We start from the raw sequence: 26,909 nt of genomic DNA, 5'->3' as shown, positions 1-26,909 counted from the left end.
TTCTTACATCATTTTAACTTGACTATAGTCTTATGACCATGACCAATAACTTATCAAACAGGAAACACTGGAAAAGGATGAAAGGGAATGGAGTGCAAAAGACTCCTATCTGGTATCTAAATTATATTTTCAGAAACTCTAAAATAAGGAGTGTGTATCCTTATCTAGGAAGCAAGATGGTTAAGGATCATAACCGTTAATGATTCAGCAATACAACAGAAAGAGATGCTGGGTTTCCAGATTCCTTATCACTGTTTCTCAAGCGCCTGTCTCCTTCAAACACCACCTGATGGCTTACTCACCTCCAGCTGTATTGATCACCAAGCCAGAAAACAATAGTTCCACATTCTTAAAGCCAAAGTAGAAGGTCATGGGCTGTCAGAAAACCAAAACAAGTCAAATTAGAGATGATTGGAGATTCTAAATGAGAATTTCAAGTAAAGAACCTTAGAATACTTAAAAGCTGCAGATCTGGATAATATTCACTGCAGTGGGAAGTTTCCCCCCTCATTTTAGCGTTACTACACAAGCACTCTCCACAAGTACTCCTTTGTCCCCATCACTGACTTTTGTCTTTTTCTCTTTTCTACACTAAACATAAAGACCAGAACTCAATTTAGAAAAGAGTTAATTTTGAAAGAAGGAGGAATATAGAAGAAAGGACCCTGGAAATACTGTTTCTGGTGTGGCTCTGTGATTAACCTGCCACATGATCTTGGGCAAATCACCTGCCTCATCTGGATCAGCCTTAGTTTTTTCTGACTGGTAAATTGGCCTTTAAATAACAATCTTCCAGTCCTAAAATTAAATTATTTCTACTACCCAAGTGTGTGGGAAAGGGCCAGGCTGCCTCTCCCATGGCACTCACCATCATCATCATCATGTTGCCGTCTCCCCCTCCGTGGAGGTGGGAGGCTGAAGTGGCCGGGTGATGGTGAGAAGGTGGCATGGTACTGGTGTGGTCCACAGAGTTCGTCACCATATGGTGGGAATGGCTCATTTTTCCAGGAAAAGTTGAGAATCAGCAGAAGATTCTAAAAAAAAAGGATAATATATAATACCTTAAGGATATAAAAATTTTGATTCTTGATAAATACGTGGCATTTCATCCATTGAATTAATGCTCTTCTAGCGTCTTTACTCAGAATTATTTTTTTACATTCTAGAGATGGAGAGAAGTAACTGTGCTCATAAAGGTCATCTTTGGAAATTGTGGCACCTTGAGTTTCAGAAACCTAACCCTTATTTTGCAGAATCATTCCTTGAATAGATATGTTCAATGTGTGTTCAAATTTAAATATGAGATAAGAAGAAATGTAGTCTCTTTGGGTTGCAGGAAACAGACAATTTTTGCAATAATGGACAAATTGATGCCATTAATGAAATTTCACTGCTCTTGGGCTTTCTAATCATGTTGGTAGATAAAAAGCAAGCACTTCAGATAATTCACTTAACTGGATGGCCTGTGTTCAGTCAGGATATTAAGAACACATTTTCACATGTAGGACAACCAGCCTTCAGCTAATTTAAATTTGAAGAAAAGGTCTACTGCTGCCCCAGGCAAGCAGTGTGCTCAGAATTTAGATACAATTGCAATCCTAGCCAGGCATTAGAATTAAGAACACTGAAAACAAGGTATAAATTGGCTTTCTATATTAAATTAAGTCTAGACGAAGGCATATTCAGCCTGGTATCTTACTATCACATCACTGCTTTACTGCAAAAGTCCATCTGGGTCAAAAACCAAGAAGCAAAAACTACCGCAACCGAAGTGGGGGTGGGGAGTGGGAAGCTGGAACTTGAGGAGGGTGTTGATGGCTTCTCTTTTTGTGTTCGCAACTCCAGCTGGTGGAGGAAAGAGTGCATTAGAAATTCCAAATAGGCAGTCAGGCTCATGAGCCTGAATATGCCTCTCATTATTTATTCAATCAATCAATATTTATAAAACTCCTACTAAGTGCCACATTTTGAGCTAAGTGCTAGTAATTTTATCAGTGAATAAGACAGACAAGGTACCTGATAGAGAAACAAGTAAACAGAACAATTTCATGGTGTGATTAATGCTATGAAGGAAACAAACAGGATAATATGACAGCATTACTAAGAGGTAGAGAAAAGGGATACTTTAAAAAAAATCTCTTAAGTTTTTATTGGCCTCCTGCCCTCCAAGGGGTGTCCCACTTCTGCTGCCTTAACACCTCAGGACTTTGGTGGTGTTGACCTCAGACACCACTTTGCCATCCACAATCGTGGGGATGTTGGTCTTTTGGACGGATTGCATGGAATTGCTGTTATTCAGGGCATCACCAAGATCAAAGTCCTCCCCTTCTTCCAGCAGGCAGTGGTAGCAATCTCAGCCTCCAGCTGGACCTTGATGTTCAGCAGGATCTCAGACTCCTGGGCCTGGTGCTGCTCTCTGCCAGGGTGGGGGACAGCTCTGATCCCAGCTGCAGCAGAATCCCATTGAGCTGTTCTGTCTGCATGGCATGGCAGGTCGCCACCTCCCTCAGCCCACAGATTTCTCATGGGGTCCAGGGTATTTGGAAAACTCATCTCCTAAAGCAATCAAACATACCTAACCCATTCTCTTTAGAAGAAAAATTCTACTTATAGGAGGTAAATTGGCAGTTGGTTAGTGTTAGTTGTTTTCCTTCCATAGCTCTAATCTAAGAAGATCCAAGCTCAGCTTATTTTTAGAATAAGAATGCGTACTAAAGAATAAATCAAAGAATAGCGATACTGCAATACCATTTGTTGTCTCAATTTGTAACCTGAAAAAAAAAATAATCTGAAGAAAATGGTTTAATCATGAGCTGTGCTGCTTTGTCTAGTTTCTCTAAACTCCACAGCCATCTTTAACTATTTGTTTCTCAAGAACTGTATATTCTCTAATTTAGCTCCACCCCACTGTTTCTAAGAACTGGGCTCAAGGTCCACAAAGTAGTTCTACTGTGCTGTCATGCAATCAAATGTTTTGATTTGAAAAGCAATTACAATGAATGGAACTTGTGGAAGAGTAATGATGAGTGGAACCTTAGCAAAGTTTATTTTGATTCACTGGATTTCTGGTTTTAGGTGAATCTATGTGCATATCTTAATTCCTGGCTTACACTTTTGTTCTTTTTGTTTGTTTAATCTTCACTTGAGGATATGTTTTATTGATTTTAGAGAGAGAGAGGAAGGGGGTGTGAGAGAGAGGAAGGGGGGAGAGAGAGGAAGGGGGGGGGAAGAGAGAGAGAAACATTGACTGGTTGCCTCTCTGCCTCTCGTACATACCCTGACCAGGGATCAAACCTGCAACCTAGGTATGTGCCCTGACTAGGAATCAAGCTGGAACCTGTTGGTGTGCAGGACAACACTACAACCAACTGAGCCACCTGGCTAGGGCAACACTCCTGTTCTTATTTAAAACCTCTACCATTCATTTTTCTTCTTATCCTTATTCTACTACTTCATCAAATTAAAAAAATAATAATTTTATAAAATACTAACAAAAAAATCCTGAATATATAACTCAAGGATAGAACAGAAAAACAAAAACAAAATCTTAGGATTCCTTACTTTCAATCCATGATAAAATCCACCTACAATATTTTATTTACCAAGTTTTTATAACTAGGTGGAAAGATTAGGAATACTGCATTTCTCTTTCCATTTTTGCTCATTCAGGCAACCTAGTTTTCTCTAACAGAATCCAAGGGGGACATTTATTTTATTTTCAGTTGGGTACTTGAAGTTGGCTACATGCCAGCTTGTTTCTATGGCCCTTAATACTATTGGATATGGGAAATGGAATGGCACATTTGACCCTGAATATCACACAGCTTTGCATTTCTTTCTGCTTTCCCCTTTCCCCCATGTAATAAGTATGGTAGTATTTATATAAATAGTTTTCAAAACTTCCTTGTATTCAAGGGTCTAATTCTTTCTCAGTCTACTTCTGAGGATCATCAAAAAAGAAGTTTCCTTTATTCCTGCCTACTCCTCCCCCAACACAGACAGGTTGTAAAGCTTAACTAGAGGGCTAGATTCTTTGTAAAACCTAGCTACTCTAGCAAAATAAACATGAATTCATGGATAGAAGTTAGGAAATGAGCCAGAAGGCTAAATTCTAATGCTTATTCTGAATCTTATCACTGACCTTACTTCTTACAGGTTTAGTTTAAACTTCAAATTCTCTTTTATTTTCCTGGTATTTCACAATGATGGATAAGAAACAATAATCCATAGGGACTATGGAGATTAGACTGCACAGAAAGATTACACAGATGTGGTCATACATCTGCCACATGTCCCTCTTCTCCAGCTCAGACAGATGTAATCTGGAGCTTCAGACAGTTCCTTTGGAGACTGCCTACAGTCTTTCCTGATGTCCACGATAAGGACGATAAAGAAGAAAGTTTTTAGTCTTAAAACGATTAGGGTCATATTCCTTTTTAGATTTGTAGAAACATTATACAAAGAAATCTACCTAGTTGGGCTTCTGCTTTGTGCAGTCATTATTTATGATTGGTGACATAAACTTTTGGCTCAGATATGGGAAATTCAAGGTCAAAGATAGTTAACTACCATAAACAAGGATTCATGCTTATGGACTATGTTCACATGATCAAGCAACCACTTTAAATGGACTAATCCTGCCTTTTGATGACCTGTGTGGGACCAGTAGATTTCTGAGAAATGGCTCTGGCTTTGTTTCAAGTGCCCCTATTGGTGTACTTTACAATTCTCTTGATAGCTTTCTTCATTCCACACTTATGTTGTCCTTTTGGGGAGGGAGGAGGTAAAGGAAATGTAGGAATAAAGGGAAAAACTTTATATAACCTTATATAATAATATGATAATATGCAAATCGACCAAATGGCAGAATGACCGGTTGCTATGATGTGCACTAACCACCAGGGGGCAGATGCTCAATGCAGGAGCTGCCCCCTGGTGGTCAGTGAGCTCCCACAGGGGGAGCAGTGCTCAGTCACAAGCTGGGCTGATTGATGGCTGGCAAGTGCAGCAGCGGTGGCATGAGCCTCTCCTGCCTCCTCTGCAGCGCTAAGGATGTCTGACTGCATCAGTCGGACCTTCCCCGAGGGCTCCCGGACTGCTAAAGGGCGCGGCGCAGGCAGGTCTGAGGGGGACCCCCCCCCCCCCCAGTGCATGAATGTCATGCACCGGCCCTCTAGTACAATAAAAAGGGCTTAGGTACTCTCCATAACTTGGCATTGTAGGCTAATATACTGGAGTTGTTGAGAAAAAAACATAGTAGCTCCCAGTAAATGGGAGCAGGAAATACAATTTGATGAATTGTATCCCTTAGGCCCTGGTCTCACATTTCTATTCCAAATTGACTGGTAGAAATGTGACTGGTAGAAATTCTATGGATATAGTATTATGTAACCCTTTGGCTATTTTAGCTGCCTTTCCTTGGCCTGTGTCCTTCTTGAGGTGCAGTGATCATAAGGATACTAATTTTACCAATTCCATTCATAAAGGGTATTAGTAATCAAAGATTACACAGGCTCTCTGCCAGACTGGCAAAAACTTAGGATTCCGAAAGTTCTACCATATCAATGGGCTAAAACAGTAAGTAAGATGATGCAGTGGAAGTACAGAGAAAATAGGTCAGGTCAATAAGAAAAAAGGAAAAAAAAAGACCTTAAAATTGTGTACACACACACACACACACACACACACACACACACACTTCCTCCCAGATTAAGTCTGGCATGGCAGGAATGGGAGCTGTTAGGGCACTTGCTACAACTGTAGGTTTATAAAGACAGTCAGAACTCAGGAAAATAATTGCAAAAAAACCCAAAAACCCAAAAGCTTACATTTTATCCTTTTAAAAATTCTTCAGTAAACAAAGGCTACTGTTTTCCCTTTGAACTTTTTGCCTTTGTTGATAATAAAAATAACTCCAAGGGCTCATCTACAATAAATTCTCACTGCAATTCTTCATGGCAATGGTTGGGCTAAGATAAGAAATACATTGATAGAACTGGTAAGGAATTAATTTAGTGATTATTTGCAGATTTCAATATTTTTTCTTTCTTCACCTTAACCAGAATGAGCTCTACTACTTCAGGTCATCTGCACAGGATTCCCTAAAAGCACTTTTCATGGATGAACCCAAACTATGCACAGTCTGTTTTCTCAGCAGAATGTAAGTGGATGAATTACTCATTCATCAGGCTAATGGGCTGCATCAAAAGTAACCAAGTACCAGAGACATAAAGGGAGAAACTACTTCAAACAATTTGCACGTAAAATTTAGAGAACCTTCATTTATGAGTGGCCAGTGATCTAGGCAAACAAGAAATACTGCATGGACTGACACGTTTTTAGAAGAATAAAAGAGCAGCTATGAATTAGTGGGAGTGGCTCTTTCACTCAGAAATTCTTGGTTAAGAATATCTTCTTTAGGATGATACTCAGGAGCTGCCCTGAAAATATTATTCTAACTATCTATGGAAGATAGAAAGCAAACCTGTGATTTAATTCTAATCAACACTGTGTTTCCAGATACTGGTTCAAGGTCGCTCCCTTCTATCATAAATTTCATCTCTACACATCTCCACTCTATCCTCCATCTTAAGCTGCTCAGACTGAGCAAAGATTATGAGAAACCTGTTGGGGCAAGACAGATCCTGGAGGAACTGATTACTAGGAAAATTATACAGCCATGGAGGGCTATCATTTTCAAGAGGAAACATGCTAAAGACACACTTAATTTTTCAAATGTGCATTGTCCAATTTCTAGATCACTTATGCCTCCTGGCAAACATGAATGGACCATACTATTACCATACAAGCAACAAAACACAAAGGACAGAGAACTAGTTTAACTGTGAAAGAGATGCAGGTGATAAATGCCACAATGTTGGTCACTTTTCCTAATCCCAAGTAAATTAGAAGATTCACCCAGCTTGCCTTTGGTTTTCACCATCAGCAGCTCTATTACAAACATGGATTTGCCTAACAGTACCCTGTCCTGTTCATCCTATATGATACATCAATAACAAATTAATCGACTGAAAGCATGGCTCTACTTAACTGCTCAAACAAGTCCACTACCTACTAACCTTCCCATTGTCTTTTAACCTCTGTTCTGAGAGCACAAATCTCTCAAAGAAAGGCCCCAACCTACCTGTCTGCCTACATGTACTTTGTATTCCAGCCAAATAAGTCCAATTGCCAAAGTTTCTACTGTTCCTAGGACATACTCCACACTTCTCTGTCTGGTATCTTTGCTCACATTGTTTCCTCATTCTGGAATGCCCATCTTTACAATCTCAATCTCTAATACAACAAACCCTCCTCATCTTCCAAGGTCTAGTTCTAAGACCTCTGAATATTCGTATTGCCTTTTGCCTTTCCTAATAACTCCATCTGGGACCAGCCTCATAACATACCCTGAAATGTCTTTATGATCTTTTCAATCTGTGCCTATTTCTGTCATCATGCTGATACAACAGTATTGAGAAAAAGCTGGAAAAACAGTTGAATGGAGGTATTTCTCCAAAATGCCTTCTCAATGTCATCAACTACAGACAGTTAATGAGCTCCTCTTGGATACTTCTTGGGTCCTTCTTGACCCAGCTAAGGAGAGAAAGTGTGGCTTCAACAATTAGGCCCGAAAGAGATGGATGAGCCATTTCTTCATCTACATGCAGGCCACTTGAAATGGAAACCTGAGTGCCCCGTCTCTTATTTGTGGGACATAGAAATCTCACTAAGAATCAGAAGGACCTCAGAAGTCATTGCATAGAGTTCCTCAGTAATATACAAATTCTATAATAACTGTTCAAACACCCCTAGGGGTTTGTCAGGCTAGTGTGTTGCTCCCTTCCAGAAATATAAGGAAACAAACATTCTCTTTCCAGCCAAGCCAACTACAGGAATCTGAATCTTGCTATTTGATGGTGATGATGTTGACAATAGAACCAGTATTCCAAGCTATTCTAGTATTTGTACTCCAGATACCATTTGCATGTATTTCTCAAGCTGTAATTTTCATTTTAGGCTATACTCCCAGAAACTAATTTGTCTGCACAGAGAAAACCTAGCCACCTTCACATCTAACTTCTGATACTGATATACTATCTGGCATTTATGTTTCTATCCATTACAGACTTACTTTTCCAACTTTATCTCAATCTAATTCTCCTCACATTCAAATATTTCACTGAAACAGATCTTCCTCAATAAATTTAGTACTTTGACACTTGTATACTTCTTTGGCTTGTGTCATTCCTGTAATTCCTTCCCTCTCCTCCCACACCACTTTGTGTATATGTGTAAATACTGTCATTACTTAACATGGATCATGCACTTAAAAAGTGTCAGAATAAGATAAAGTTAAAACATGGCTCTTGCTCTTTTGAGTTTACAGTCTGGCTCATTCCTTAAGGCTTGGTTAAAATGCTACCTTTTCCATGAGTTTTCATTGAATTCTTAAAAATAAATATATGTATTTCAGAGAGAAAGGGAGAGGGAGAGATAGAAACATCAATGATTAGAGAAAATCATTGATCGGCTACTTCCTGCACACCCCCAACTGGGGATCGAGCTTGAAACCTGGGCATGTGCCCTGACCAGTAATCAAACCATGACCTCTTCATTCATAGGTGGACCCTCAGCCACTGAGCCACACCAGCCGGGCCTTGAATTCTTGACAGAAGAAATTTCTCTTTTCTGAACTTCCATGGCAATCTTCTCTTATGGAAATTTTGAGTTAGTTCTTAAAATACAAGATAAAGCATTATATATATAAATAAAGTTCCTGGAGGGTAAGTAACTAATTTCTACCTCCTTACTTACTACATCTGGAAGAACACTCAACAAATATTCATTCATTCAAGAAAGTATTTAATTCCTATAAAATCCACCAAGGTTTTAATATCTACTTAAAAGGAGCCAGGTGCAAAAAGGCAAGATTCTTGCCTTTATGGAGCTTAATCTAGAGGAGGAAACTCTCATTAAATATGTAGAGAAGTAAATATGTGTAGGTAAATAATGTGTAGGTATATATACACTGTAATTAAATTGTGGTAAGTGATATGAAGTAAACACAGTACAGTGGTAAAGAATAACAGTAAAACAACTAATTTGTATGGAGCGGGGCAGGTAAAGAGAGAAAGAGAGAAGCCCTAATGAGGTAACATTTAAACAGAAAGATAAATTATTGGAGTTGCGTAGAAGGGCAGGGAGCAGCATCCTCAGGCAAGAAAAGAATCAAGGGCATGTACCGTCAGTATGAACAGAACACATTCAGAGGAAGAGAGGCCAATGAGGTTGAAGAGAGAGGCAGAATGGGTATCAATTAAGAAGGCTTCAAAGATCATCTTCAGGAAACTAAATTTTATTCCAAGGGCAACTAGAAGCTATTTACGGGTAATAAGCAGGGAAGTGATATGATTAGCTTATATTTTAACAGAGTACTTTGGCTGCTGTGTAGCATAACTGGCTTTATCTGTTTGTCCCTAATAATATTTCCTGCTCAAGTTTTTCTGTGAGGCATTCACAGAAGGCGGGGATGGGGGAGACTTACAGAACCATGGGCTATAATACTTTAATTTGCCAGAATCCAGAAAGACATCTGTTAAAACTTAGAAGGATTAGATTACGAGAGCCTTCTAACTTCTGAGTTATAAAATGGTTTGAAGGGCAAAACTGAGGAATATTCTACAAGAATTATCCAGTATTATAAGGGCTTCTAAAGTTATGCCACCCTTTGTAGGTGAGAGTTAAGCTTACAGAATACTGTTAAGAGCAAGAGTATGGAGTCAGATGGTATTAAGTCCTGGCTCTGCTAATTTCTAGCTGAGTGTCCTAGTGACATTTCCTATAAAGACCCATGGAACTTTAGATTGTCAGTACTATGTACAGAGGCTACTAAAGGGGCTGTGCCCAGATTTCAAAAGCACTTGGATAAATGACTCAAATTTGGTAGTTGCTCAATAAATAAAAAAGTATGATGAACGTAGACTAAGCTCCTTGCAGAACATGGACAGCATATTAACATGGACAGAAAACGGACAGTATATTATTGGAATATACAATCTGTACTATACAGGGAAACCTTCAATAGTGATAAAAACAAACCCTACTTTTCATTCATACCTCTCCATATATTAACAATAAATCCAGAATTTATGTGACTCTTTTTTTAATGCCCTGTTTTAGAGACAGTGGAGAACACTAAATTGAATCCAAGATATGGATTCTGGTCTATCCTACTCCATAATTTTGTATTCTTTTGGGTATAACAGCTATGTCAGAGTTTCTCAATTCTGGCATTATTGACATTTGGGGCTGAATAATTCTTTGTTGCATTGTAGGATGTCTAACAGTATCCCTGGCTATTACTCACTAAATGCCAGTAGCACCATATTAGTTGTAACCACAAAATGTCTGTAGACATTGCCAAAAGTCACCCCACCTCACTGAGAACCACTTTTGATCTCCGAGTTTCATCTGAAACACAGGGAAACATGAAGATAATACCTGTTTTCCTTCATGGCTGTTATATTATTCAAATAATATAATGAATGGGAAGAAATACTGAGAGAGAAAAAAAGACCATATGATATATGTAAAAGCATTACTAATACTCTGTGAGTAATTATTATTATTTTCTATGAGTACTCAATAATGAGACTGAAGAAAAATACATCTCGTTTACAGAATGCATTTTAAGGTTTAAGGCTATGTGCAGTCTAATATACCTTTTAGGTGGGTATTCAATAGATATTGTTGGTTGAGTGATTCTAAGTCTGGGTCCAGTAGTAACTTCATTTACTTTTGTGGTGTGTTCTCATGGTTTGCTGCTGAGCTACAACAATGTAGTATGTTTCCATACCTGCCTTTACTTGATGGACAGGCCTGGATTAAACAAGAATGACTGTTCATTTCACAGATGGAAAAACTGAGGTACAGAAGGTTAATTGACTAGCTAAAATCATGCAGCAGTTAGTCTAGCGGCACTGTGCAATCAGAATCCAGATTCTAACCTCAAGTCCAATGCTCCATTACTGTATCATGGTACTTTCATCCAACCATCTTGCATTCCTGTCTCTTAATACAAAGATAGCTATTTTGCTTTCTGGGGCAACAACAACAAAAAAACTGAGATAAGGGAACAGAGTTGTAGTTTTGAGAGAAGCTTAGAAAGAAATATACTAAACCAATTTCTATTGGGAAGCACAAGTGGATATTCCCTACATTTGGGTTAAATCAATGTCAAGTTATCTAAGCACCCTGTCAAGTCTACCAGGTATGAAATCCTTGCCATTAAGTTGTCCAGGAAGAGCTAACTCTAGTTGTTACTAACCTCCAGAGTAGTTGTGTCTTGCAACTTAACTATGTTAAGGCATACAATTTGTGCTAAAACTGTTCCCTGCAGTATTCTTGGCTGCTCCCCCTCAATGTGGCTATAAGTAGGTGAGAATGGACTTCCATATACTAGCAGCTAGAGTGACAGGCCACATTTCAGCATTTTATTAAAATTCAAAAAAGCTTCAACTGCCATTCAGCTATATATTTCCAGTGTCAGAAACAGAACTTTTAAAGAATAACTCATAAAAAATGTAACCATTTATTTTACTCCTTTAAACTACCAGACCACCTCTGATTATTATGCCTTCATATGAACTTTCAAATGCTGAATGTAGTTACAAAGAGTCATCACTCCCAACTATTGATTCCAGTCTTCCAGTAATTCTCAGGAAACATGAGTTGGAGCCCACCTTTACCTTTATTATTACTATAGTTTCAAAGAACATAAGACTTGAAATTAGGAAATTTTGATTCTAGCCTGTTTTTCCCCAAACATTAGGTAACTTAATCTTTATGATCACAGTTTCCTCAGTAGAGAGATAGAATAATTCATCTTTGGGACCAATTTCAATTAGAAAAGTTGGGGTGTATATAATATTTCAATGAGAAGCAAATGCACACTTATCTTTTCTAAATGCATCTGAATATTATTGATATGCTTTAGACATTCTAACATTTCTTCTTTTTTAAAAAATATTTTTATTGACTTCAGAGAGGGAGAGGGAGAGAGAGATAGAAACATCAATGATGAGAGAGAATCACACAGGGGATCAAGCCCGCAACCCAGGTGTGTGCCCTTGGCCGGGATCGAACCTGGGACCCTTCAGTCCACAGCCAACGCTCTATCCACTGAGTCAAACTGGCTAGGGCTAGGCAACTCTTAATCACTCGAAAATGTGAGAACCCCAGTTCTGAATTATAGAGATGTACAACATAGATATATAGTATAAGGAATTTAAGAATTGAATGTTTAATAAGTGAGAGCTTTAAAAAAAAAAAAGGAAAGAAAAAAGTCAAGGTTCCACCAGTATCTAAAATAAAACATTTATTTTGATATTCCGAAAGGACACAGAGCTAGCATAGTCTCACTTGAAAGTTTACACACACTGCCACCAAAGAACCTTCTGGAGTAACACTGAATTGCCAATGGCTCATCTTTGGGATTTGAGAGAAGTTTTTACACCCACTGTGTGAATAAAATCTGTTGAGTTTCAGATGAAGGGGAAATTATATAGTTTCTGCAATTTTATTTTTCTAGATTAGTTGTAAAATACAGGAGCTGAACTACCAGAAAGATAAACCTCAAATAGGAAATGCAGTGCTTTGTATGAAGAAACTGTTGGATATTAGTTCTTAACATGATTAATAAAATTAAGATTTATTCCCAGTTTAGCACAGTGGGGTCTGTCCTAACAACTCCTGTCTTTCTGAGATTGGGAGTTCACTTTGAGATCCTGAATAGGTCACCAAAAACAAACAAAGAAAAACATGAGAAGGAAGTTGTGGGCAGAAAAGGTATTTACCATTTCTTTTTTATGGCAACTCTCCCAGTACACAGGGAGTTATACTCATTCTCTAACTGGTAAAACTGTACCTACTGGTTGTGGGCCCTTGGGCAAATTATTTAATATCTCTGTGCCTTAGTTATAAAATCAGGATAATAAAAGGATTGTTTTAAGGATTATTACCAGGAGTTCACTTAGGTGATAGCATAGTGGTTAAGTTAGTTTCCTTTAAAATAGGGATGAGAATAGCACCTACCTCATGACAATGTGCATTTAAACACGTAGCACAGGGCCTAGGCACAGTAAGCCCTCGATAACATTCATTATTGCTACTTTTAATCTACTGCTCTTTCTACTAGAAAACTTGGCATAGCTATAGTTCCCCAAGTTCTTTGATTTGTCCTTCAGCCATTACTCCATGGATAACCTTTCTTTCTAACCTCTGCTGTTCTCAATTTGGGAGTCTTGAGGGTGTGCCAGTGAATCATATCCATTTAACTTCACAGGCAGGAACACCCTCCACCTATGTTGTATCAGGTGGTCAGCAATTTGCTTCCAATCTGCATCTATTTTCTTTTTTTAATATACTTCTTTTATTTTTATTTATTTCAGAGAGGAAAGGAGAGGGAGAGAGAGAGATAGGAACACCAATGATGAGAAAGAATCATTGATTGGCTGCCGCTTGCATGCCCCCTACTGGGGATCAAGCCTGCAACCCAAGCATGTGTCCTTGACCAGAATCGAACACGGGACCCTTCAGTCCGCAGGCCGATGCTCTATCAACTGAGCCAAACGGGCTAGGGTGATCTGCATCTATTTTCTTTGCAGTGTCTCAAAGTTTCAGGCTTCTCTCTCACTCTTTTCTAATGATAAAAGATGCTTTTTATGGGGGGAGGGTGTCTGAGTGTCTACAAGTCAATACAATTCTGACATTATCCACCCGGAGATAGAATCAGATTCTAGAGGTTGAGGGCTCAGACCTACAAGATTGCCTGCCCTCCACTTCAGATGCCAATCATAACCCCAGGTTGTTACCCTTGCTTCTGACCAATTGACTATAAATCAGGGGTTCCCATACCCCCTTCTCCTTGGGTTATATTAATTTGCTAGAGTGGCTCACAGAACTTAGAAAACCCATTTACTCACTAGATTACCAATTTATTAAAATGGATATTAAAGTATACAAATCAACAGCCAAATGAAAGAAGAGATATATAGGGTAAGGTCCCCCAAAAAAGACTAACAAAAGACACCTTTATTGCTCTCTTCACTTAGGAAATATCAAGGGTTTTTGGAGCCCTGTGCCAGAAATGGAATAAACTCTATATATAACACACTGCTCTTTATTTTTATATTTCTGTAGTCATTTCATTAGGATTTGGGAAAGGAAAAGAGACATGTTCAAAATGCCATCATGAAATGGAAATATGATACATTATATTGTTTTTGCCCATCTTGTATTGTCTATATTTTAGCTTCTTAAGAGTAGGTAAGCCCTAACCGGTTTGGCTCAGTGGATAGAGCGTCAGCCTGCAGACTCAAGGGTCCCAGGTTCGATTCCGGTCAAGGGCATGTACCTTGGTTGCAGGCACATCCCCAGTGGGGGGTGTGCAGGAGGCAGCTGATCGATGTTTCTCTCTCATCGATGTTTCTAACTCTCTATCCCTCTCTCTCCCTTCCTCTCTGTAAAAAATCAATAATATATATATATTTTTAAAAAAAGAGTAGGTAAGAGGTGGAATTAGAATATTATGGCTTAGAATTCTACCCGTAATTCTAAGCCATAACATGGCATTAGGCACCTGGTGGTATTTCTGAATCATAATAAAGGAAATTCTTTTCATGGTTAGTTTCTAGAAAGTTTATGGGCCTTTTATAAGGTGCCTAAATAACAGGTAGAAAAAAGCCTAGTGAAGCATCTAGCTTAAGCTACTCAGCAGTAATTTCCCCTGGGAATCTTGCATGTAAGTAAGCTTATATTTGGAAAGGTGGGACCTACCTGGCTGAGCTGCATGTTAATTAAGTCCTATAATCCTGTCATCTGTAACTATAGGAGTTATAGTCCACCAATGGGCCTGGTTGTCTCATACCCCACAGTTTATCAGAGCTATCCCACAGAGAGTCTATGAGTACTTAAAGCATGGCCCATAGACAAGTTTCTTTATTCTAAAATAAAAAAGTCAACACTAATTAAATTTTCTCTTCTAAATGTACAGCTTCATTAATTTATAACCTGAAGTTTGTATTAATCTAACATACATTGTGATCTTTATGACTTCATACACATAAAATGAGATTTGGGGGGGGGGAGATATATATTTATTTTTAGTTGCATATTCCCAAGTCATTCCTACCAAGTATGTCTATCTCTATAGCTACCACTAGTGTGTAGCTAAATAAATAAGGTTCCAAATTTTTAACTGCAGCACAAAGAATGGCAATGGAAGCCAGCAAGTTATGTGTTAACCATTACTTAAACATACATAGACACACATTCCTCTTCTAGATAATTTACTTGGCCTTTTGCCCCTTCCTAAATCAAATTAGGTGTGCATAGGGGTAGGTTGCAAGATGTGCCATGCATGCTGGCAGGGAAAAGAGTATGTCACCTGAGAGTAGCAAAGTAGAGGCTGGATTACTCTGACATCAACCCAAACTCAATTCAGCAAGTATTTATTAAGTACCCTGTATCCCAAGGTGGGGAATTTGTAATTGAAGAGGATGGAAGTTCTGGCTGAAACCTACTATTTGTAAAGCAAATTTCACAAATGTCATCAAGCACACAGAGAGAAAATGAAGGAGGTGAGAAAGGGAAGGAAGGAAGGTTAGCAGGTATGCTCAACAGGGTATAGGGGATAATATTAATTCTGATCTGCTTATGGTCCCTAGCTCCTCAAAAAGGTAAGTGATTGATATGACCCTTTTCACACATCTACCCACCCACACACACACACAAAATCCCCACAAAAAAACTAGGAAAGCCAGTAAGAAACTCATGTAAACAGATACATATTACTTAGCTCTCTGGTTTACTATCTATTTTCAGTCCCTACGTGGACGCTTAACAACCAGCTAATCTTCTGAATCCTCTATGTGTTAAGTACTAGTAAAAGTATTTGGGAGATAGTCTTTTTTTATTTTTATTTTTTAAAATATATTTTTATTGATTTCAGAGAGGAAGGGAGAGAGATAGAAACATCAATAATGAGAGAGAATCATTGATTGGCTGCTTCCTGCATGCCTGCAACCCGGCCATGTGCCCTGACAGAAATTCGAACCGTGATCTCCTGGTTTATAGGTAGATGCTCAACCACTGAGCCACACCAGCCAGACGAGACAGTTCTTTTTTTGTCCTGAGTTAGAAAATTAGCTCCTGAGTAATATCACACTGAACAGCACTAGAAAAATCTATATAGGATCATGATGGAGATGATTTTTGTCAAGTTTGCAATTCAATATCATTTCGTTAAGGTTGCCTATACTTGGCCTTTATTTAAGATGTAGTCTCTGGATAACAAGAAATAAAAATTAAGATGTTTTCAAGAAAATTTTACCTTCTCAACTCTTTCACTGTTCATTTACAATTAAAATTTCATAGAACATAAGAACTAGAAGTCATTAATTACCAGTCTGATGCACATACCCTTTGAACAATTCCACTTCTAAATATCTATTGACCCATGTGAAATCTTATGTGAACAAAATTATTTGTTGCAGGACTGTCTGTAAAAGCAAACTAATGAAAATGTAACTTAAATGTTCATTGATAAGGCACTGATTAGTGATCATCTATAATAATAAAAGTGTAACATGCTAATTAGACTAGACGACTTTCTGGACGAAGCCAGAGCTGCGAGGGAAGCCCGAGTCCCGGGTGTCTGCCATCGGCTGGAGGGAAGCCTGGGTCCCGGGTGCTAGAGGGAAGCCGGTGCCAGCAGCCAGGGGAAGGAAGGCCTACTCTTGTACAAATTTTGTGCATCGGGCCTCTAGTATGTCTATAAAATGGGACACCTTGCTGTCATAAACAAGAATGAGGAAGCTCTTTATATACTGACTAGAGGCCTGGTGCACAAAAATTTGTGCACTCAGGGTGGTCCCTCAGCCTGGCCTGTGCCCTCTCACAGTCTGGGACCCCTCGGGGATGTCCACCTCCTGGCTTTAGGCCCACTCCCTGGGGGATCAGGCCTAAGCTGGCAGTCAGACATCCCTCTGGCAGCCTGGGAGCCCTCGGGGGATGTCCAATTGCCAGCAGGGAGCAGGCCTAAGCTGCAGTCGGACATCCTTAGCGCTGCTGAGGAGGCAGGAGAGGCTCCCGCCATCACTGCTGTGCTGGCAGCCGTCAGCCTGGCTTGTGGCTGAGCAGAGCTCCCCTTGTGGCAGCACACTGACCACCAGGGGGCAGCTCCTGCATTGAGCGTCTGCCCCCTGGTGGTCAGTGTGTGTCATAGTGACCAGTCATTCCCAGTCTTTCTGCTGTTAGGGTCAATTTGCATATTACCCTTTTATTATATAGGATATAGAATGATCTCTAAGGTATATTATGAGATGAATACAGCAGGTACACTGTATGCTATCGTTTGTAAAAAAAAAAATAAAGGAAAAAAATTATATGCATGTTATCTGTAAACACCTACACAACCTCTGGGCATAGGGGCACAAGAAAGTGGCCACAGCTTAGCCAGTGTGGCTCAGTGGTTGAGAGTTGACTCATGAACATGGAAATCACGGTTTAATTCCTGGTCTGGGCACATGCCAGGGTTGCAGGCTCAATCCCCAGTAGGGGGCATGCAGGAGGCAGCTGATCAATGATTCTCTCTCATCGTTGATGCTTCTCCCTCTTTCTCCCTCTCCTTTCCTCTTTCTGAAATCAATAAAAACATTTTAATAAAAAAAATAAAAAAGAAAGTGGCAACACTGTGATCCCTAGGAGGGAAACTGGTCAGATGTGGGTTATTTCACTAAACATCCTTGTGTACCTTTTGAATTCTGAGCCACGTAATGTAATTCCTATTTTTAAAAATTACATTTTAAGTCTAACTCCTTTATTTCACAGATGGGGAAACTGAGGTGCATGTTACTGAATAATTATGCCATTATATTCTTTAGTCAACTGAACTGTAATATTTGCTTCTACATAAGGCTTCTGTAACACTCCAGTGGTCGGCAAACTGCGGTTCACGAGCCACATGCGGCTCTTTGGTCCCTTGAGTGTGGCTCTTCCACAAAATACTGACTTCTGAGAATGGCCCACGAGGAAGTTTCAATCGCACTATACGTGCACACCCGCACATGGTATTTTGTGGAAGAGCCACACTCAAGGGGCCAAAGAGCCGCATGTGGCTCGCGAGCCGCAGTTTGCCGACCACTGCACTAGGCTAACCACTTTCCCCAAACCTCCCATTTCTCCAGAGGTTTTGCCAGGAAGCAGCTAAGCAGGAAGGATTTCTGAGCTTTACATATCCTGTTTTAGCAGCAAATAACATAGAAGCTCCTGTTTCTCTTGCTTACTCTCACCTTTCTGTACAAAGAAGATCAAATGTACAACTACATTTTCACAAAAGCTGTTATTTGCCTTGTCCGAATAGGACAACTCAAATTTGATACGTCAAACAAACAAACTGAAAAGGTCTTTTAGTTATGCAATGATAGAAGGGCCTAAGTCCAATGGGGAGTATATCTTCCCGCTACTATACTCCATTTCTCTGATATCTTTTGTTGTTGACTAAGCCACATACTGGAATAAAGCAATCACAAGATGTACCCTTTTACCCTCCTCTTACTGGATCCTTTTGTAATCCTGACACATTTCCAATGTGTTAACCCCGAGAGCTTTAGTATGATTTAGGTAAAGTTTTCAAAGTTTTATAGTGTGATACGAGTGGAGAAAACACTGGATTAGGTATCAGAGGCACTGAGCTATAGACACAAGTTTACCGTTATTAGCCATGTGACATTAAACCAATTACCTAAACCCAACAAGTACTAGTTCCTTTATTGCAAAATGGATATAAAAATACCTACCCTGCCAACCTCGCAGGTTTGCAAGGATCAAATAAAATGTCAAAATACTTCCTAATCTTGAAGTTTAATAAGTATGAAACATTATAAATACTAGCTTATTTACTCAGTAGATGATAAAATTAATTTCTGAAAGATGCTCAAGTCACAAAGAGGGATCACTTTCACGTCACTTAAAGTATACAGCCTCTTATAGTTTCATTTAAAAAGTACCAGCTGTCAGATACATATATATACAGCTTGACTCTTGAACACGGGGGTTAGGAGCACCAATCCCTGTGCAGTCAAAATCCGTGTATAACTTTTGATTCCCCCGAAATTTTAGTTGTTCCTCAGTATCTGCAAGGGATTGATTTCAAAAACCCCTGGGGATACCAAAATCCATGGACGTTCAAGTCCCTTATATAAAATAGAGGCCCGATGCACTCAATTTGTGCAAGAGTCGGCCTTCGCAGCCGTGGCGGCTGCCTCGATCCTTCCCTCGCAGCCACGGCAGCTGCCTCGATCCTGAGGCTGCAGCCCCAGCTTTGTCTGGAAGGTTGTCCACACGGCTGTTCGGTCGATTTGCGTATTATGCTTTTATTATTATAGATGATGTAAAACAACAGTCAGCCCCCCCTCATCTGGGAAAATACTGTTTTTGACCAGTTGGTTGAATCCAGGGATGCTAAACCTGAGGATACAGAGGGCTGACCATATATTTGATGAAAAAAAAAATCCACATGTAAGGGGACCCATGCAGTTCAAAGCCATGTTGTTCAAGGGGCAACCATATTGGCAAAGCACTGCTCTAACTGCCGTCTTGTTATAATCAAAGGCAGGCAAAGGTACCCCTTAAACTTTTCTTTTCTTTTTTTTTTTAAGATTTTGAAATTGATTTTGAGAGAGAGAGGAAGGAAGAGGAAGAAACATTGATGTGAGAGAGATGTCAACTGGCTGCCTCTTGCATGCCCTGATCGAGCCCACAACCTGGGTATGTGCCATGACTGGGAATCAAAATGGCAACCCTTCCGTGCACGGGATGATGCCCAACCCACTGAACCACACTGGCCAGGGCAAACTTTTCTTTAGTTATATAGGATTTCAACTACTTAGATCACAGTGTTGTTGGTTTGCCTATGAAGAATACTGGAATTAACTTTGTGTGAGGCAGAAACTAGAAACTATTTTTTTTTTACTTCTCTCTTCCTTTAATTAATAAAGGATGATTTCATGAAAATGCATAGAGAATGTAAATGAAAATGAGAAAAGTTGTTCAATACCTCAGATAGAAGCTGCATTGTGTGGTGGAAAAGTACTGGGCTAGGAATCAGAAGACCTGGGTTCTAGATCTGGTTCTTGGGGCTTATTATTTGCGTGACCCCAAGGAACTGAGTCTCTTCATTCATTCAAATTTATTGTGTACCTGTTAAATAAAAGTATTATGATTAACCCCAATCCTTAGTAAACTCAGTCTTGCCTGGCCGGCATGACTCAGTAGTTGAGCGCTGACCTATGAACCAGGAGATCACGGTTCGATTCCTGATCAGGGAATATGCCTAGGTTGCGAATTTGATCCCCAGTGTGGGGCATGCAGGAGGCAGCCGATCGATGATTCTCTCTCATCATTGATGTTTCTATCTCTCTCTCCCTCTCCCTTCCTCTCTGAAATCAATAAAAAGTATATTAAAAAGAAACTCAGTCTGGTGGAGGAGAGATACATACAAATAAAAGACAATATAAGATTACTAAGGTACAGATTCTGCACAGGATTGCATGGGAGCTGTAAAAAGCCATCAGGAAAGGGAAGAGAAAGGAATGGGGGCCTGAAGGTACACAGTTAGCCTTTCATTTCATAAATTGAACCACTATGTTCTAGGTGAAGAATTCCATTATTTATTTAGGGAAAGACTCAACCTGGCTAAAAAAAGCTCCTCTAATATTTCACTGGCTACTAGAGTTTTGCTTTCTTTATGAATTCCCTTCAAATCATTCCTCGTATTTCCTTTTGCAATGCATGCTTCCATCGCATTATGTTGTATTGCATAATGTCCTCAGCCTACAAAAGCAGGTTGTATACAAAAGCCTAAGGCCTTTGTGTAAAGGAAAAGAGGTAGGGTGGATCCTTCTCAACCTTTTCCTTCTCTGCAGGGCTTTGCATTCCTAAGGATGGGCCCCTCCTCTGCTTGGGGATGTTACCTAAATTATAAACTATTACTCAAAGCAGTGGAACTTCAAAAGCATTTCCTTCCCAGACTCTTCTATAAGATTTCTTTTGGCATAAACTGCTAATTTTAATGTATTAAGTATCAGACTCTTGATGAGTTCTCACACTTAGTCACAAAGTACAGAAAACTTTTGATTTTTAAAATGGGTTTATTATGCTAAAAGCTGCATGTGGGATGGAGGCATCAGCAACCTGCCCTCTTTCCGCCATTCCATTTCCCCAATTATGCCTGGCTTGCCAACTCTAATGGCAGTTATCTTGGTGCCACCTGGTCACTGACTTATTTGACATCTTCCACTACATGAAGTCATCTTGTAACTGTAAACACTTGCTTTTCCAGTGATAATCATATCATCCTTTTCTCTTTTGTAGCAGTTCTGGTGAGGAAGGTACAAAGAGGAATCAACAGCAGAACCAAATTGGAACAAAGAGAGGAACACACTTAAGGATTAGAGACTCTTAAGAGTATGGTATAAATTGTTACCTTTAGAACAGTCATTGAATTTTATTCACATTCAGTCTAGAACCTTTATTTTTTCTCAATTAAAAATTGATATCATGATCCAACCCCTGCAACTGGATTGAGGTTTTTAACAGATCAATACCAGTGTGCCAAATAGTGTTTACCATGTCTTATCTCATTCAATTCCACATTCTAAGGATTATTAGAAAAACGAAGTACTCACATGGAGTGGGGAAACTTTTATTTTTTACTTCATATACTCCTAAACCATTTGAATTTTTTTTACATCACTATGTCATTTAGAATAAAAAAAATTCCATTTCCTACTGAGCTAAGTACAAACTTGTCATCTTGGCCTTCAAGGTATTGACAAATATGGCCCTGGTCTCCTTTTCAATTTTAATTCCCTACTTCCCTAAGTGTACTGTTGTCTTACACTCTTAGCAAACTATCCCACAGAACTCTTTTAACCACTTAACTGATAACACACTAGCAAAGTTATTCTCCAATATCATCGGAGTAACACTTCAGTTCTCCCTCTCAGTGAAGTTGTGTACTAATAAAGGGTATCAGTTGTGTTTGTTCAAAAACAACTTATGCCAGTCTGCTAATTATTATAAATATATAATTTAATGAAGTATTGTGTAAAGCAATGAAGTATAGATGGATGAGAAGAGAAAAACAACAGCAGCAGCTAAAATTAATTGAGTAGTTACTACCTGCCAGGTACTGTTCTAAGTGCTTTACATGAATTAACTCAGATAATCTTCACAGGAACCCTAAGAACTAGATACTATTATTGTTCCTGTTTTAAAAGGAGGAAACTGAGCAACTTGCCTAAGGCCTACACAACTAATACATGGCAAAATAATTTGGCTCCAGAGCTTAAGAATCTAGGAGTAGTTGTTTCTATGAAAACCAAGTTGAAAGCTTTGGAAAGACTAGATGAAGATGATACACACAACCACTCAACTCTACCTTGTATGTGAAAGTAGCCATAGATAATATGTAAAGAAACAAGCCTGGCTGTGTTCTAATAAAACTTTATTTACAGAAACAGGCAGCAGGCTAGGGTAAGATTTGGCCCTCACACTGGAATTTGCAGATCCCTGAACCTACACTCCAAGAAAAGGCTTATGTTGAAAGAATGGCAAAAAATGTTTATGTTTTAAGTTAAGTAAAATGTTTAAGGTCTGTGTGTAACTAATATCTGTATGATTCCGTGTTTTAACTTACTTTTTCAGTTAACTAACTACCGACCCTAATTGCATCAGATAACAGGGCAATTCTTTTAAGAAATTTTTGCCTACTTTCCTGCCTTTTTGCTTTTGCCAAAGCCACCCCTTCAATCTTGGAAGTATTATTTTCTCGCTTCCACTTGGAATCCCACTCATCTTCAAGTCCATTATCTAACCCAGGGGTCCTCAAACTTTTTAAACAGGGGGCCAGTTCACTGTCCCTCAGACTGTTGGAGGGCCGGACTATAGTTAAAAAAAAAAACTATGAACAAATTCCTATGCACACTGCACATATCTTATTTTGAAGTAAAAAAACAAAACAGGAACAAATACAATATTTGTATTTGCATGTGGCCCGCGGGCCGTAGTTTGAGGACCCCTGATCTAACCCCACACCCTCCTCCAAACTAGATATGATCATTTCTTTCTTTGAAATTCTTCAATAATTAATTTCTACCTATGGGACTTATTTTGTTATGTCTTCTATTATGGCTATTTGTATACTTCCATTATCCCCACTACTCAACTATTAGTGACTAACTCATTTTCCTATCTTAGGCAATATCCAGCACATAGCAGGTTTTCAGATAATATTTCCTGAATTATGTTCTAACATTCTTCTGTTTTTAGTGTCTGGACAGAAAGAACATGCACAATACCAAACCCCCAAACCTATATTCAACTCATATACCTATTACCAAACCTATGATTTAACTTTGCTATAACTTTAATCTATTAATTTTAAAATGCATTCACCAGTACAGATTAGTATGGGTGTAGCTGTATATAAAAATTGTCATCTCTGTAGCAAAATTTCTGATTTTGAAAGTAATTGTTAAAACTGCTGCTTCCTGGCTAGTCTTTAAGGTGTTGATACATTTTACAAATACATCTAAAAGCTGTATGCAAACAAAATTCTTAATTCAAACTTGAGATCAAGAGTGTGCCATAACTTACCTTTGCACCCCCAGCAGTACTTAACAGACGTCTGGATCTAAACCACTCCTTCTACAAAGTGCTTAGGGAGCCTGGCCCAAGCTCAGAGTGAGATAGAAACGCTTGGGATAGGAATGCAAGTTTCCTGATTCCTAGTTCAATATTCTAATTCAGGAAGAAAGTGGCTTTTTAGGTGCACCCAATCCTGCAGTTCAAAAACTAAGAAATAAGGAAGCCTCACCGCTATCTTCCATTTCCTTATACTGCCAATCAGAACCAGCTGTTGTTTTCCCACAACAGTGATCTGGACAGGCATATTTGTGGCATTCCAATCACCAAAAGGGCTGATCCAGATTTTAGGATTCCTACCTATATAAAAAGATTACTTAAATGCCCTAGATAAAACACCCCATTCAGAATGCACCATAAACAGTCAAATGATCCTTTAGTGCAGCGGTTCTCAACCCGTGGGTCGCGACCCCTTTGGGGGTCGAACGACCCTTTCACAGGGGTCGCCTAAGACCATCCTGCATATCAGATATTTACATTACGATTCACAACAGTAGCAACATTACAGTTATGAAGTAGCAACAAAAATAATTTTATGGTTGGGGGTCAAAACATGAGGAACTGTATTTAAAGGGCCAGAAGGTTGAGAACCACTGCTTTAGTGTTTTTTAAAAGCACTACTCAGATGTTTTAGTGCTAAAATGAGGAGAGGGGTTAAAAAGAGCAATGTTACTTATGCAGTTCCTTCTCTTATTTCCCAAGAAGTAACCAACTTCACATTCTAAACAGAGCTACTCTAAAGGGCTCCTGTTCTAGTGCTTAGATACCAGTTGCATCACTGCTTTAACCATCTTAATCTGTAAAGTAAACACAGGAAGTAGACAACAGCCCTATCCTCAGTTCAACAGAGTAATACTTTACCAACAAAAATTAGAGTTACATGTAATATTTCTAGCTGCCGTATTCCCCTCCCCCCAGCTTTAAACCATAGTCAAATCATCTTTAATTAACAAAAGACTAAGCAACCCCGACAGTTCACAGATAGGACAGCATTTTTATTTTTCTGGAAGCTACCCATGAAAGGCAAGAGCCATTGCTGGGCTCTCTGGGTCACATGGGGGAAAGAGACCCTAAGAGAGTAAATTAAGGAATAAGGGAACAAGGATGAATTCCATTACTTCAACCTAACGAAGCATTAATAAGAATTCATTACGGGCAAGAAAGCATAGTGCTCTGGGGCACAAGGAGACATCAAGATGAATAAAACGACCCCTGTCTTTGGGAAGCTTACAATTGAGAAGTGCACAGATTATAACAAAAAGCATAGCAAGGGAAGTGCCAAGAGGTTCGAAGTTCTCAGGGAGGGAGACACCAATCACGTCACTTCAATTTCATGCTAACAGATCAGGTAGGGGACACCTGTTGTACTAATCCGATGGAGAGAAGCTGGAGTGCAATTCCAGCGAGATCTGTGGAAATGGACGCTTCAGTGGGACATTAACTTGCTTTATCCACACCTTGGCTAAGGCAGGCCTATCTAGAACCTGTTCCAAGAACTCCGCCAGATTAACCAAAGAAATACAAGAAACAGAGAGGCTGGGAACGGGAGGCAGAGAAGTCGGCCAGAACTGATGCTGACTTAAATCTGCGGCAGGAGGACTGAGCAAAACCCAGGCGGTTGGGGCTGGAGATTTTCAGCTGCTCACGTTGCCTCCTTTGCGGAAGGTCCCAGCTCCCCTGCACCGGCGGGCTCCAGAGAGGGAGCCTTTCTCAAGAGGCAGCCAGAGTCCAGCAATAAGCGCTCCGGGAGGGCGCGCGGTGCTTACGGGCCGGTAAGGGACTTGCAGCAGCTCTTCAGCTCCTGAATCCAGAGGCCAGGGATCCAGCCCCAGCCTGCCCTTTACTCTGCGTGACCTCAGACTACTCGTTCAAGTACTTCCTTCTTCTCCTACCTGTAAACCCTAGGATTATGGGGAGAATGGGACTGAATTCGATGACCTCTGGGGTCTAAAAGCTTCGCGCCAGCCGGCACACAGAAGCACTGCACAAATGGCCCGTCGGATAAATAGCGAGGTCGGCCACAGGGTACAAAAGGTAGGGGCGCCAGGCCCGATTTACAGAAGGGGAAACTGAGGCACCGAACATCTTGCCTCAAGGTCACTCCAGCTAAGTCACTGCTGGGGCCCGGCCGAAAGCGGAGACCTCCAGACTGCCCATCCTGGGCCCCTTTCCTTTCGCCGAGCGGGGAAAACTGGCGCGGAGAGTCCTGGTGCCGAAGGGGAAGGGGCTGTGCTCGTGCCAAGGTAGAGAGAGGGGCGAAGGAGGCCTTACCTTCCCAGATCGAGTCCCGCCACCGGCGTCTCCTTTTCAGAACCTTATCCAGTCGCCCCCTCACGACTCAACATCAACACCCTCCACTAGTGACCGGCTCGACGTGTCCACGATTGCCACAGAGGCCACCAATTCCCGCCCCTGCCCCGCCCCCTGCCTCATTGGCCAATCCCTGCGCAGGACGTCGGAGCTCCCGCGGATTTCACCGCCTCTGAGGGCTGGAGAAGACTGACGTCACGCCGCGCGCGTGCCTCCCCGGTCTTTGCCTCACCTCCCACCAGAACCAGGTTCTCCGGTCCCGTGGACGACTGTGCGAGAGTTCGTCCTGCCGTAAAGCAGCACGCCTCCGCGGCATTTCACGACGTCGGCGGCTAAAGGCCCAGGAAACGCTCCGACTTCCTCCCGGCTGCCGGGCGAAAGCCAGCGCGATGTTCGGTGCGGGCGACGAAGACGACACCGACTTCCTCTCGCCTAGCGGCGGGTGAGTGTGAGTGACTGTGAAGCGTGGAACCGAAGGCGTGGCTGAGGAAGTCGGGCAGATGGTTGGAGGGGTCGCTCTCTTTTCAGACCTCTCCCCAACTTCCGGGTCCAGACCCTTGCCACACTCCTGCGCTCTGCAGACAGGTCTTGGAATCCTGGCAGAGCTCGAAACTGCTGAGTCTGCCCACCTGCCTTCTGGGCCTGGCATCTCCCCTGACACGCATATCACTCCGAGGTTCGCCTTTAGCTTTCTGGGTCACAGTTTCTCCTGTGCAATGCGGGTGATTGCTGATGAGGATACCTGCCTCAAGAGTTTTTATAGGAGTCACTTGGGGCCAATAGAAGACTTTCTCTTGGGGGGGGGGGGGGGGGGGGAAAAGGGGTGATAT

At 40.5% G+C, this 26,909-nt stretch overlaps 2 protein-coding genes across 4 annotated transcripts in view; one reads left to right on the top strand and one right to left on the bottom strand.

The window, feature by feature from the left end:
* SLC31A1 (solute carrier family 31 (copper transporter), member 1) overlaps nt 1-26,178 on the bottom strand; it is a 30,748-nt gene extending 4,570 nt beyond the window's left edge. Inside the window, exons 1-4 of one of the 2 annotated variants that reach the window (XM_005867849.2) lie at nt 26,041-26,178; nt 1,700-1,845; nt 869-1,034; nt 303-375 (exon numbers count right to left, since the gene is read on the bottom strand). In XM_005867849.2, the coding sequence (XP_005867911.1) occupies nt 303-375; nt 869-1,000 (205 nt within the window). In that variant the 5' untranslated portion in view covers nt 1,001-1,034; nt 1,700-1,845; nt 26,041-26,178. The remainder of the gene's footprint in view (nt 1-302; nt 376-868; nt 1,035-1,699; nt 1,846-26,040) is intronic. The other variant, XM_005867848.2, reaches the window with a different exon arrangement.
* Nucleotides 26,179-26,333: 155 nt separating this feature from the next.
* Nucleotides 26,334-26,909, top strand: part of FKBP15 (FK506 binding protein 15, 133kDa) — a 54,497-nt gene continuing 53,921 nt past the window's right edge. Inside the window, exon 1 of one of the 2 annotated variants that reach the window (XM_005867845.2) lies at nt 26,334-26,521. In XM_005867845.2, the coding sequence (XP_005867907.1) occupies nt 26,469-26,521 (53 nt within the window). In that variant the 5' untranslated portion in view covers nt 26,334-26,468. The other variant, XM_005867844.2, reaches the window with a different exon arrangement.

The sequence above is a fragment of the Myotis brandtii genome, unplaced genomic scaffold (assembly GCF_000412655.1).
Source record: "Myotis brandtii unplaced genomic scaffold, ASM41265v1 scaffold2514, whole genome shotgun sequence".
NCBI lineage: Eukaryota > Metazoa > Chordata > Mammalia > Chiroptera > Vespertilionidae > Myotis > Myotis brandtii.
Note: the sequence above shows the minus strand (reverse complement) of the source record. Positions and strands in the feature narration are given on the sequence as shown.